Here is a 15,009-nt window from a genome sequence, read left to right as displayed (position 1 = left end):
AAAATACTTTGGTTTTGCTGAAAAATGAAGTTCTCCCCAGTCAGTCATTGCCTAGAGGGAATATCATGCTTCTTCAGTATTGAGTTGGTATCCTAGCTGATTGAAGATGCAAATTGCCCACTCCCCCATTGCCAAAAAGCATCCCCAGATCGTCACATTTCCACCTCCATTCAGTGAGGGCAGGTATCCATCATCTTTTCATGAGCTCTGTAAATTACATATGTTCGCTTGCATGGCCTCTTGGTTTAACGACATATTCTAAGGTGGTAATTATTTTTGAACAGTTCAAATAGTCTTCATGGTCTTCTTTGTGTTCGTAGTTGAAGACATAAAATGCAAGTTCAAGAACCTTCGGACAGTTTTTAATCGTGAACACAAGGCAGTCCAGGCCAGCAAGACATCTGACAAACTCTATGTATCCAAATGGAAACACTACCAGCAGCTACTCTTCCTCAGTGAGTCCTGTGATGAAGACGACAGCACAGATGACCTGCAGATACTGATGCCAAAGGAAGACAAGGATCTGGAACATGGAAACCAGACAACTTCGCCCTCCACCGTGTGCAGCTTCTCTTCTTGCTCCACCCAAGGCAATAGGATCAAGTTTACCAACACCTCTGCTCACTCCAGTTCCAGTCAGAGGGACGCCAAAAGCAACATCAGTGCTACATACCAAACCTTCCAATCTGCATCTCTGGATAATGTCAGATTAGCTGGCCAGGCAGCTCTTTCCACACTCTCAGTTTCTCAGTCTGCTTCTCCACGGCACACCAAACGTTGCACAAACCCCTCCTCTCTAAATTTCTCTGTATCCAATTCACTTCAAGCAGACAACAGAATGAACACAGACTCCCGCTGCCACTGGAGTGACGCCAAAGTTCAGCAGCTCATATCGTTTTACTCTGGTAAGTGTCCTCATAGCTCAGGCCTGTGTGGGCTTCTAGTAAGTTGGAGTGTTAGGAGCTACTTTTGCTGTGTTTTTTGGAGTACGGCCCAAAACAAGTTCGCAGTGGGATGAGTCAAATATGGGAGCTGGTTTCTAAACTCAGCAATGTTAAGTAGATATTTTAAGTCGCGTCAGAAAAATAATACAGGGTGAGGCTTCAATTACATAGGTGTCACTCTGCTTCCAGAGCACAGTTGTCTGTGGAACCACAAGTCAGAGAGCTACAGGAACCGTATGCTGAGACTGAGTCTGTTAAAGACGCTGAGCAACCTCCTGTCTGATAATGAGCCCATCCCATTCACAGGTAACAATTTCAGTGTTATTGTGTTTTTATGATAGCACATCAGTGATAGCTATTGGGGTATTAGGTGCATTTACAGAGGCATTACAAAAAAGGTGAGTTCTGAAGAGCTGATGTAGACATATTGTTGATTTGGAAAGAAGTCACACGCCTTCACTTTCGTGTGTGTATGTGTATAAGAAGCAGTGTAAAGCACTTTGAGTACTAATAGAAAAGCGATATATACTGTAAGTGCATAATGAAACACTGTAATGACAGGTGGAAACTTAGTTAGAAAAAAAAAACTGAAATGTCATTCAAAACTGTTCATATCAAAATTTAAGCAAACAGTGCACCCAACTTTGTGAGACTTTTTAGATTTTTGGGGGTTTTTTTTGTCCTTTCGGCTTACGCCGTGAGTTCAGGGTTGCCACGGTGGATCATTGTCCGCTGATTTGGCACAGTTTTTAAGATGGATGCCCTTCCTGACGCAATCCTCCCCAGTTTCTACCGGGCTTGGACCGGCACTGCACAGTCTGGGAGGGGCTGTTGAGGGTTCAGTTTCTTGCCCAGAAACACTTCGACATATAGCGGGACCAGGGATCAAACCACTGACCCTGTGGTCCGTGAACGAATGCCTTACCTGAGCTACAGCTGCCCCCAGACTGTTTTACATTCTGAATAATAAAGAATTCTATCCTTAGTATTCATTATGGGTTTTTATGTTAATAACGCTATTTTTCCACACCAATATAAAATAGTAACATAAAGTAAGATGTGCAAAAATTGATATTAAATTCCCCTATGTTCAAATGGGCACATTATAACTACCTTCACCATTCCACCAACTCCACCATCCACTATTTATTATTACTATTATAATTACTATAATAATTACAATCAGTAATTTAGCTAACTTTTATCCAGAGTGACTTACGAGCAAGGAACAACCTGAGGGTTCAGTGTCTAGCCCAGGGACTCTTCGACTAATAGCCAGGAGGACCAGGAGTCAAACCACTGACCCTGAGGTTCGGGGATGACTAATCATTCAGTTTTTAGATATTACAAGCTCATACCAATTGTTATGTTACCAAAATTATTCCTCAAATGCTTTTATCTATCTTACAAATTCTCTTATTCCTCATCCTTCAGTGGAAGACATAAAGACAAAGTTCAGGAATTTGCGAACCATTTTCCAACGTGAGCACAAGGTGGTCAGTTCAAACAAAACCTGCGGTTCAGAGGACTTCTATCTTCCAAAATGGAAACACTACCGTGACCTGTTGTTTTTGTGCGACTCCTGTGATGAGGATGAGCGACCTGAAAACCTACACTTCCACGAACCACCAGAGTCCAGCCTTCTCCACTGTGATAGACAAGTCTCTCCGTCCTCTTTACAGCACACCACCAACCAAACTACCAAGCTAAACAACACGCTGGCGAGCCTGAAAGCCCCACCTTCACCTACACCCCCAGACTCTCGGCATTCCTCTCCCTGTTCCTCCCCATCCCCCTCCACATCCTCCTCCTCTCGTACTGACAACAGACTGTTGGGACGCAAGCGTCCGAACTGCAGCGCACCAATGACCACCAGTGAGGTGATGGATTTCATGAGGACATTCTGTCAAAGCCAACCAGCGTCACAACATGCGGGGTTCCTAAAGTATGTGGAGGAGTGTCTGAATGAGACCCCACCTGAAAAAGTGAAAAAACTAAAGAAGATGATAATTGATACGATCCACAGTGTGTCAGAAGAAGTTTAGCGTTTCCCTGCATGAGTACACTGATTTTTAGATCATTTCTTTCCAAGGTGACATTCCAGTAATGGTTTTATTTGCTTTTATTTTGCTAATCAAATTGGTGTTACACTACATTTTTGTTACAGGCGACAAATCGCATGAAAAGCATCTAAACAATTCGTAAATCCCGTCTTTCGTCACATTTCCATACACTTCTTCACTTTGATAAAGTGGTAGAATGCAGTTTGTGTACACAGGGCATAACAGGTACGAGTGAATGACTAACGGGCTGATTAGCCATCACACACTGGAGAACCAAATTGCTGAAAGAACAATAGTACGGTTTATCTTTAGGCCATCTCAGACTCAGCTCGCATAGCTTTGGGCAGCTTTGTCAGACTCAGCTCAACCTCCAAAGTCTAAATTAGGTTTCACCTGAATTTTGCATAGCATAATAACACGCCAATAATTACCATGTCAGCATTTTTATGTGTGACTAAAATGTATTGCTTACATGTTAGCATGCTATCACTAATGCTAGCTTGTGCAATGTAATGTTAATATTTCGCCAAGAAATCTAAATCACATATGTGAAAATATGCTATTTCAAACATTTAGTTTTTCCGAACGCTAATATTATTATTATGTTGGCATGGCATATTTTAATGTCAATGCTGGAATTATTAACTTGAAAAAGGTAACAGCTTTTTGCCGAAAACATTGTGTAAAAACAAATGCAACATTAGTATCTCAGTAATTGCAATTAAAGGCATTTTGTCTTGAACCAATGTTTTTCACAAGCAGATATTTTTAGCGTTTAATAGCACTAAAAAAGCCAACAAATCCTGCCCTGTGATGCACTGTCACTTATGTCTGCGTTCCAGTATTGTGGTTAAAATCACAGTAAAACTAAACTTTAAACACTTTTTAAAAAAAGTATTTTTAAAGTTCTACAGTGTATATTTTATTTTGTAAATGATTGATGCCAAAAATTCACCCAGAGTTAGAAACAAATTGCAAGAAGTCAAGATAGTTTGAGCCTTGTGTGTCCTTTTACTAATCTTATTGTTCAAATGTCGCACCAAAAAAGTGGCGTTGAATGTTTTGTGTTGTGTATGAAAAATGTTTGTGTTCACAGGCATCTCTTCACAAACTTGGGACCAGGGCCAGGAACCTTTTCTGGAACTTAGTTCTTCTACTTGCATTTCCACTAGGAACCATGGTCTAGGTTTTGTTCTACCCCCTTAAACCCTAGTCTGGGCATAGTGCTATTTCTAAAGGTTCAAGATCTTTTAGGATCAGGTACCACCAAACATTTTACACTTGGGGCTCAGGAAGGACTGTTTTGTCTTGCGTGTTACAAAAGCAGGAGTGGTCTTTTGAATACCAGCACACATAGTAAGGAATGTTAGGGGTTAAGTGATTTGGATCAGTGAGAGGCAACTTTGTTTAAACCTTCCAGAGGCTTTGGCCCTGCTGTGTAAATTCACATTAGAGTAAAGAAAGTGAGAAAAGGCAGTGTGTGTGTGATGTCCTACATTACCACCCAAAAAAATGTTGGAAATGTGGAGTTCAGAGATTGAAACTGATAACGGTGTGTAAACAATTGAATCAAGTGACATTTCAGTGTGCTTCATTTAATGTTATAGGCAGTTCTGACAATGTTACACGTAGCCTCTCCTTTATTACAGAACTTTCCTATTTAATATTTATTGGCTTTAATTAGTTATCTTTTTTAATCTATGCACGTTAGTTCTGTTCATATTTAGTGTTAAATATTTAGGTTATTTAGTAATTTTTGAAAGTGTTTTTTCTTGTTGTTGTTTTTACTCTTGCTGTAGGTAACAGTTTTTTATATAACAATGATTTACACCAGTTAACCACAACACTAATATCACATTTTGATTCTAATGTTCTGGTTGACAGGGGGCAGCATAGCCAATGTGAACGGCCTGCAGCTACACAGCCTCATACACAAGCTGTGAGGCTCTGTGTGTTGTGACACTTGTCAGTCATCCCCAGCTCTACAGTTTTTAACCTTTTGTCCACCACAACATTACATCCACCAGTTGGTATTAATGTTCTGATCGATCATTGTCTGTCCTCTCATTGTTTGCACATGTTTTAAATTTGACTCAGTGCCTTATCAGACTTACAGTAACTGTATTTCCAGTCATTGCACAGGAATTTGTCTTCTCAAGTTTGGACTTTAATGTAAACTATAAATTAAATGTATGTGTATAAGGATCTGCAGTAATGGTTTATAGTAATGTTTCTTTTATTTCAGTAAAGTTTAAATCTTCATATTCCTGTGGGATGATTCTCCCCATTCAGCACTGCTTTCACTTGGTTTGAAGTCTACTTGAATCATTAAAATTATGTAAAGACCTGTTTCAAAATACTCCTGACTGAAAGCACTTAACTAGAGCTAATATGTCCATTTGGCCAAATACAAATACCCCACTGCAGGAATATTTTAAACTGTTGACTGTAATTCTTCGACTGTGCTGTAGATGGTGATCACTGATCACACACTGCATAGTGTCTTTCTCCACACTGGCCACCTTAACTCAAACGTCCACTTACTGTAATGCTGGTCTTGGACTATTTGCCAATTTAAGAGGAAAACAACCTTAAAATTCTCTGTTGATGCAAGTTAGATATGATCACAACATTTCAGTGCTGATTCCTCCAGCCTTGAGGAATAACTCTCCCATCCATACATGATTGCTTAGTCACTCTTGAGTTTACCCTTAAACTCTGAAGGTTAAAACGATCATGCTGTGTCATTAGGGATTGTTTGGCTCTTCTTCAGACACAGTTATTAAAGAAAGAAAACCTTCATCCATCACACTAAGCTTTAGGTGAAACACGAAATGCCTTGTGTGTTACCTGAATCCATCCAGAAACCAGGTTCTTTTCGCCACTTAACAATGCTCCTACGACCTGTGACCCCTGTTAGTTGATACACTTGAAGACACTTCCATTGAAACACATTCTCCAGTAGCAACACACCCAGCTCAAGCTGAAGGGCAGCTTCCGTTCTGGAATTTTTGTTTTTTAGAAGTTAGCAAAACGCCTGTAGCCTTTTTTTGGGGGGGGGGGGGGCTAAAATGTTATTGGGTGGTCTTCCATTCAGAGAAGATCTAAGCCTGTAAGATCAGAGGGAAGTCTTAATGTATCACATTCGGTGTGGAGGAGATGAAGAGGTTCTTCGAACATGTTACAGATTTGTAAAACCTGTCTTCACACCTTTGTTTCTGTTTCATTTCTTTGTTACAGATTTTAACATTTCATATGACTGTGTGCGGTAGTGGATGTGTTTATGAATGCTGTTAACCTGGGTGATGCTAGCTTTTCCTGTAGGACCTCTATTAAGGCTTGCATTTGTGGTTTTAGCTGAAACGATCCCAGTGCCTGTTGAACAGGTTGCTTTGCAAATAACTTCATCATTATCTTCAGGTCAACGTTTCAAATTGCCCTGAATTATGACCACATACCTGCTAAATACACCAGGTGCTTCCTGACCAACCCCAGCCTGACTATCTTTAGCTGATTCCAACTTGATTGTGAACCATGTAAATTGTTTCATCCACCAGAACCTTAACTCTAGTCCTCCCTAGTAATCTGGTTTTAAGGATGAATGGAAACGGTGTCCGACACTATCGTTGCAGCTCCATTTTGGAGGATTGGTTTACAGCTCGACGACTCAACTTCAGGAAACATAAAGACCTGTGTCCCTTTTTTATTCACAGCTTGATGCTTTTCATTTTTTCGGTAACAGTTTTCTTTTCCAATTTTGATTCTAGTCCACACTTCCCACATTCACTTAGGAAAATGAAAATCCTTCAGTGTGTCCTCGACCCACTGTGTGCAGCCAGAGCCTGAAATGACTTATTCCTTTCTGGCCTAGAGGTACATTGTTATCCACAAACTACTAAAGGTCATTGCAGTTCAAGCTGATCCCTTTCTGCTGCTGTTAACCATCATTGTTTCACACATGCACTTTCATTCTAATTAGCCACCTGTTGCAAAGTCACGATGGAATGATCTAATAGCAGCCTATTCACGTTGTCTGCACCAGTCAGCCGATTTAATAATAATACAATAATAATTACAATTATTGTAAGTTTTCATGTCAAAGTGAAAATAGATATATACAGTATACACAGAGTAAATTAATCAAAGTGACAATAAAACTGAAAATAAGTGCATATGGTTTCAGCACCTTTTAAAGTAAGTCAACTAAATCCTTACTGGTGCAACCAGTTGTTTTCACACAGTTCAATAGAGATCACCTGACGTCAGTGAATGTGTTGCATTCTAGAAGAAGTACACCTGTATGTGGAAGGCACAATTACTGGTGCATAGGTATCCATGGCCAAAAAGTCCAACATCAATACAAAATAACACTTCAATCCACTCCATAAAAAGTCCAAATGAGGGGATGGCACAATAACATTAAATACAATATATTCATTGTTAAGGGAAAGATTGTGACACAAGTATAAATCTGCCCAGGGCAGGTCCTCTTCAAAAACTAAATGACTAGTTCTATGATAGGCCACCAAGACACCCATGAGTCCTTTGAAGGATGATGATTTAGGTGAGTAACTTTAAAGCCATGAATGTTTATAGAATAGTTCATTTTTATTTAGGTTGCACTTCGAGTCGTTCATGTGAAGTTTTGTCGAAAAAAGGCGAAAAAACACTTCTTTTTAAAGGCACTGTAGCCCTTTCAAACCATAGTGGCCACACCTAGTGGTTCAAAGGTCACTGGACAGAAATCATTGTCCTGAAGTACCATCGAATGAAGTGTGATTGTATTTTCTGTAAAGCGGAACTTTTGAGTTTTGCATTAATCTGAGCACAATATTTTAAAAAGTAGTAACTCTGTATTTTGAGGTCAGTTAAATACCATAAAAGGCTTCATTAAAATATCAGAATTTATTTTATTTGTTTAGAATTTTCCATTATTGAAATATTGTAATTTTATCATTTTAAAGGGTATTTTTGTTTTTATTTTGCTGCTGCCCCTATTTGTCCTAACTTTATTTTTGTGTACTTTAATTTCGTCTTTCCCTTTTTTCTTTCTTATTCACTCTCTCTCTAACTTCTTTGCTTTGCTTTTTTTTCTTGTCTCCCTCTCTTCTCCTGCCCTCACCCCTCACCCCCTCTCTGTCTCCCTCTACCTCACTCCACCTCTCCCTCTCTCCGTCTCTATTCTCCTCGGTCAGTGAGTCGCACTAAATCCTATTGTGATGCTAAACTGATTTTCGGAAGAGAGACAGAGAGAGAGACAGGGGGAGAGAGAGGAGTCTGGATTTCTGTTGGAGCACATCTGACCTCCGTTCATCTGGAGGTTTTATCACTTTCCAGCTCTCAGGAAACTTTGGAACCGTCCCTCCTGGCTCCAGCGGATAGTTTCGGGCTGTCGGTGTGTGTGTGTGTGTGTGTGTGTGTGTGTGTGTGTGTGTGTCTGTGTGTGTGCCCGCTGGGGGATCAGCCGCTCCCCGTGCTTCGGGAATGCACTTTGCAGGAAACGAAGCTCGCAGCTCGGACGCCTCCTGCTTTCCTTTTTCTCAACGAGGAGTTGTAAATGAAAGAAGGAAATGAGCTCGTGAATGTGACATCATTTTCTAACGTGCGATCCCCTCCTCCCCTTCCCCTTCTCCCCTCCTTCTCAGTCCGCCGGGCCGCAGCCGGGCTGAGGACCGAGGACAACGGAGTGATCGCTCCCTGGCCGGGCATGGAGAGAGGCGTTAGCGGCGGCCGAGAGGGGCTCCAGTGTACGGCGGGCGGCGGAGGAGGAGGAGGAGGAGGAGGAGGCGGCGGTGGCTGGGTGCTGGTAGAGGCCCGGCTGCAGGGAGGAGCGCCCTGGGGCTTCACCCTGCAGGGCGGCCTCGAACACGGAGAGCCGCTCATCATCTCCAAGGTATGAGCCAAGTTTAGTGTGTGCACAGGTTAGAGTGTGTGGGCCTCACGTCACAGGCTACTTTAGAGCATAACGTCATAGTTATGAATCAATAATTAGAAGACTTGCAGTAAAAGGCATAAGCGTAAACATTCAAAGAAACTTTGAACACAACACAATACTGTCGGGAGAATGTAAAAGGTAATAATTTAGCCTTATTTTGAAAGGGTTTTCCTGGCTTATCTTGGGGTGTCGGTTTAAAGGGATGCTCCGACAATTTACTGGACTTTACTGGACTGGAGTTTAGTTCTTCTCGGTGGACGGATGCGAAAAAGAAGTAGAGGCTGAGAGGTTTTTTATTTTATTTTTTTTTTTTTGAGGTTATCCCGGTTTTGACGTCAAGCTCCCAAACTAGCCAATAGCACAATTTATTTGGATCCTCCCTTTGTGGCAAGTGCCAACATCTTTGGAGCTCTGATCACCCAGTTATAGTATTTCTCTGTTTTGGTATATAACCCCAAGCATTCGGCTCTCAAAAGTTCCCTTCAGAATTTTAAAAGAAAATAGACCCGTATTTAATTTATGGTTACGAAATCAATTAGAAAATAGCCTTTATAATGGTGTCCTAGAGTCTAACTACAGCATAGCTAGTAATTATAGCTCGACTACTGTATTAAGTAGTTATAATGACAAACTTGTAAGTCTGACAATCTCATGTTTTATTACATTAAAGCTCCTTTTGAGACAAACCAGTTGACAGTGGCTTGTGTCTGTGGCTACATCACTACCTCCAGACTAAAAGCACAAACGGTCTGTCATGAGTCAGGGATTATGTGGTGATAAGTTTAAAACAATGATAAGATGTCCTTAAATGTTAAGCACTTACAATTCGGCATCTCTTGGTGAGTCAAACTCATTTGAAAATAATGTGATTTTACCAGATAACTCTATGACTCACGAACAATACAACAACACAGTCGTGTTTTTTGAAAGCTCAGTTTGACGCAGAGAGCTATGCACCTCTTTTGCAAACCCGTCTTCATCCAAGTGTAACAGATAGTAGCTCCTGTTGCTCCTGATCCGTTTGTTTTTCTCATTATCTTAAATAATAGCACAGACATGTAAAAGGCCATAAGACTGTAAGCACAACACCCACAGGTTAAAAGAGGTTTTATGTGCTCTTTTTGTGTCTGTCCTCAGTCTTTTTGTGTCTCTTAGTGGTCGTTTTGTGTCTTTTGTAGCCATTTGATTGACCTTCCAACAAGAAACGTTAACAATTGCTTCTTACAGAGCATCTGGACCAGGATCCCCTTGACTCCGTGGTCCCCGGGCCTGTGTCGAGTAGACTCCTTCAGTAATCCATCCACCCAGTCTTATCTCTAACTTTAGCCCTATTTGTGATCTCAGCATTTAAACTCTACAGTTTGTTCCATATTTCAGTCACACAGCGTTCAGATAATACCAAATGATAACCTGTGCCATTTATGCATCGTATATTTTGTCATCATGTCAGACTGTAGAAATCTGTGTCATTTGCTATCTCAGTGTGCTAAGCAACTGTAAGGAAAATCTTCTTCTGTGCTTGCAGCCATTGTGGCCTCATTGTTATCAAAATGCAAATCAGCAGACTGGTGTGTGTCTGTGTCTTTGCACGTGTGTGTCTGTGTGTGGAAGTTATTCTGGGATGAAGGCCAAATGGCCGTAAAATAGGACAAGAATGTAAATTATGTGTTTTCCTGGGTGCTCTTGAACACACTCATTCTTTTATTTTGTAATGTACTCAGGTCAGTGTTTACACAGTTTTCCAGGTTTGACCCATCAACTGCCCGATGGCTGTTGATTGTGTCATGCCTTCATTTTTCTATTAGTTTCACTAATCCCTCTCTGGTTAGGTCTTTCTTTGTCCCTTTTTTTGTTGCTCGTCTTTTACTCACGCTTTTCACGCTAAGGGCACTGCTCCCCTTCATCACCATATTTTTTAAATTTTCACAGTGGATTAAAATGAGTAAACAGAGTTCCTCTGTTTATTATCAGTGCAGTTCAGTTCTGTGTGGTTCAGAGTTGGGGTCAGAGGTCACAGTTAAAGTTTCTGTTAATCCCGGCAGTTCAGTTCACGTTAAACAGTCCTAATAAGTATTAATCTGAAGGTCTCATGACTGGTATCAAACTTGTATGTGTGCACTAACACCAACACTGCCAGTGCAACACCTTTCAAATGAAGGTTTAGTTTTGATCTACTCGCGTTACTGTAATTGTGTATGTTAAAATGCAGTTTAGCAGAGTTCACATTTGTTTCCACTTCCAGATAAAAGGCTTTGATAACTGGGAAAAATATACTTGTTTGTACCCAGTCTGATAAGAATCAATGAGGCTCTTAACTAATGAAATATCTATTTCATCTATCTAACAAAATCATACCTGAAGCCAAAGATCAACCAGGAAAAAAAGCCTCTACTTCATTTAGGTTCCAGTTCCTTTTTTGTATTGTAACGGCCGTTAGCTGCTGAATGTCACGTAGCACAACTTAGATGTCTGTCTCCTTTTCCTTGAATCTGTCTTAGTATTTGAGCATCAGTTCTTACCGACAGAAGGCACCAAACCCAGTTAGACATTTTGTTGGCAACTTTTTTCAAATGGTGCTTCGTCTTCACTTTCTAATGTTTGTGTTCTTCCAGTTTCATGCAAGTTGCAAGACAGAGACGCCACTTATACCACCACTCACTGTCTGTAGATTCCCCAAACGGTGACCTGCTTCATTCACATATAGTCTCAGACATTATACTGAGGTTGTCCCACAGAGCTTGTTGGGCAAAGTCCACTAATGTCCAGTCCAATTTATTAGGACATTTGCGTTCTCACATCAGTTCAGGTCTGTCAAGGGTGATGAATTGAAGACGTCTACTCTACTAAAACTGTGGCAATGAAGCTGCTGGAAATCATCCTCCGGTAAAAGACGAGCCCATATGTTTTTGTGGCAGCAGATTATTACGAGCGACAGGGATGTGTTATAGTTAGAAAACAGCTGTTATTGTGACTTAAGTAAAGGAGAAAGTTGGTGATGTCAGAAAGCACTTTTTAAGAGATGGGGTGGATGGATGGATGGAAAAACAACGGGAGTCTCTCACAGGGACTGAAACAATGTGTTTTTTTCCCTTATTGTTCCTCAACAATAATTGCGTGTTTATTAGTGTAGCCATGGTGACATTAAGGACTTATTATTAGGCCAAATCACGATCATTTTGCTCGATCTAACCAAGTTTTCTAAACCTCCCCATGCACTGACACGATTGTAACAGTTTTCTATAGTTGTTTCTGTAATGGTAAAGATCCACGACACCAGCCAACATAAAGGCCCTTTTGGGATGTACGCAGGGATGACAGAGCAGAGGGCCATCTCCTGATACTGGGACGGCACCCACCTGGAGCAGAGCTCCACCTCTTTTGGCATCAGAATATTGGCACTTGGCAGGTTTCCGACTGCCTGACACTCATCATACAAATGGACTGTAGCTCAGTTTGTTTGACCTAATTAAATCAGTCTGGGTGTCATACTGTAGCAGAATCACAATTTTTAGAGAGCTGTGGTGGCATAATTACACATGTCATATAGCATGGGTAGCCTCAATAATTATTTAAATATTCAGCTGTGATATTTTGCAAAAAGGAAACTGTTGCACATGATTTTACAGCTTTACCTCTATCACCTCTGTGTTTTAATTTCATCAAACATGTTTTTTTTTCTTTTTCTTTGTGTGTTGAGTGGTTTTATTACAGTGAGAGTTTTGTTTTGCTGCTGAAGTGCCTAAAGCAAAAAGGTTTTCTAATTCCTTAAATAAAATATAAAGCAACAGGTCTAATAATAAAAAGGCATTTTATTCTACTGAATGTGTAAGTTAGTGTAGATCAAAGGTTTAAAATTGCCAAATAGGCTGTAGTTTAGCAGCACAGTGCTATTAATTTAAGTATCTGCTCATGGTTGTGGCTCCATAATCTTGCTCATAAGATCTCAGTTTAGTGGCCTGGAGATTGGTCTGAGTTTCATTCAGTCACTTGTCTTCTTTAAACAGCATCTGTTTATTGTTTAAACTGGCACTATGTACCCTCCAGGTTATGAATGTGAGAGAGAGAGAGAGAGAGAGAGACCATTCAGGATAATCCCTAAATACTGATGATATTTAAATGTTTAAATTACTTTGTAAGTACAGGGTTTAAACCAAAATCAAATCAAATGCTGATGTATTATTATGGATAAAGCAACAATCAATATATATAGGGATTAAAATCAGCTCCACCTTTACCTGCTAAAACATTACTGATGTGTACACATTAATACATTAATAAGTACATATTATTATTCATGAGGTTTAATTTTGGTACTGTAATTTTAGTATAGTATTTATTATAAGTGCATTTGTAATTTTTGGTAATAATACCACCCCACACCCCATACTCAAACGAAATCCCGGGATAAGGGTAAGGGGTTTTCTGGCGGAGCCCCTCACTGCAGTCTCCGGATGTTTTCCCAAATAACAGAGTCTTTATTGATTAGACGAGGTATGTTGTTTCAGTCATGGTATGAAGAGGCTGAGCTGCTCTGTTTGGATATCTCCATCTGCACGATAATGAATTTCAGATGAAATAACACTGAGACACACACACACACACACACACACACACACACACACACACACACACACACACAGGGAGAGTTACTGAGTGATTCTGCCGGCCTTATTTGGATATATTTATTCCTGAAACAGGCAAACAGTGCAGGCGTGTGCAGAGTTCCACAGAGCTCTGGAATAGTTTACATTTTAACACTTTTTCTTTCACAATTCTAAGACGAGGCTTCATTTCTGTTCATCAGCACAGTTTGTGTGACATTTGTGTTACATTTTGTTGATACAGTTGAAAATCCATTTTTGTAAGCGGCCTTGATCTGAGCTGGCATTTGTTGATTTCTTGATTTCCTCATCCAGGTTAGTTTGCCCCTTCTCAGGGCCTCCAAACACGGCTGGTATTAGTCAGTCGGCACGTACAGTACATGAGTGCAAACACTTGCTTGAGATACCTTCAGAATTTACAGCTACAGTGTGTGGGCCAAAACCCAATATGCTTTTGTTGAAGAGGAACACATGTTGTAATTCAGAGGAGGCTCAGACACACCCTGATCAAAATTCTTGGCGGCTGTTATAGCATTCAAAGAGTCCCACATGGGTGGGGTTTAATATTTCAGAACAGAGCTAAATACCTTTGTCAATCACAGAAAAATATGTGACAATAACTATGGTGCAATGGCTTGTTGTGATGTATGTTACTGTATTTCATGGGGAACCTTAAATTGCCAATGTTGATGGTCTACATGTTGAGGAAAGGATTCAATTCTTCTGTCAGAGAGCAGACATTAGTGAGACCTGTCTCACTAATGTCTTAAATCCTCTGATAATTGTGAGGTTCAAGAAGTATTATGGCTTCCTTAAGCCGTAACATCCTGTAAATATCCACTTACACCGAAGCGAGATAATCTCCTGAGAGCTGTACGTAATTTGTAAAAATCTACTGACTATGTATTTATAAAGAGAAGTTGACGGTACAGTCTGAGTTTTCTTGAAGCAGCACTTATTGTCTGTGCATCTTGTATCTCACACATGTTGAATTCTTCATTTACCATTTTTGTTGCTACTGAGAAACCTCAAAGAAGCTGTTTGAGATTTTCCTCTTTTGCATGGCAGGTGGCCAAATTTTACACTTTGGTTCTCACTCTACTCTATTTCTACCGAATTTCTACCATGGGCTGCGCACTTTCTGTAGCCTGTCAACTAGGCCAGAATGTAATAAGAGCTATCATAGATGTTGCTACCGCTGGCTCATTACTATTACTTACATGAGCCAAATTTTTACATCTTGGTGGTTGCTGGTCTTAATTTTTTCTTTGGTGTAAAAGAGTTCATCTGGAGCTACTTTGATGAGCAGGTTGAGATACCAGGAAGGGGTGGCATTAAGTGATCTTTCAACATGTAGGGAGCATCGCGTTCTCGTCGTGTGTCCAAAGAGGTGTCAGTTAAGGCCAGATAACTCATGTGTCAGCAAGAGTGGGCTTGATGTGAGATTTGTCACTCGCTTCTGTCCA

The 15,009-nt window shown here is 40.5% G+C and overlaps 2 protein-coding genes across 5 annotated transcripts in view; both read left to right on the top strand.

Annotated features, from left to right (window-relative positions):
* Positions 1 to 15,009, top strand: part of shroom3 (shroom family member 3) — a 70,538-nt gene that overhangs the window by 2,478 nt on the left and 53,051 nt on the right. For all 4 annotated transcript variants that reach the window (XM_067483543.1, XM_067483542.1, XM_067483541.1 and 1 more), the window contains one exon: positions 8,653 to 8,900. In XM_067483543.1, coding sequence (XP_067339644.1) covers positions 8,653 to 8,900 — 248 coding nt within the window. The remainder of the gene's footprint in view (positions 1 to 8,652; positions 8,901 to 15,009) is intronic.
* LOC137103317 (uncharacterized) lies at positions 261 to 5,356 on the top strand. Its single transcript, XM_067483553.1, has 3 exons — positions 261 to 905; positions 1,134 to 1,250; positions 2,379 to 5,356. Exons 1-3 carry the CDS (start codon positions 299 to 301, stop codon positions 2,987 to 2,989), a joined length of 1,335 nt encoding a protein of 444 aa, XP_067339654.1. The 5' UTR covers positions 261 to 298; the 3' UTR covers positions 2,990 to 5,356.

Source organism: Channa argus, chromosome 18, assembly GCF_033026475.1.
Source record: "Channa argus isolate prfri chromosome 18, Channa argus male v1.0, whole genome shotgun sequence".
NCBI lineage: Eukaryota > Metazoa > Chordata > Actinopteri > Anabantiformes > Channidae > Channa > Channa argus.
The sequence above is the reverse complement of the archived record's forward strand: the minus strand, read 5'-3'. Positions and strand labels throughout refer to the sequence as shown.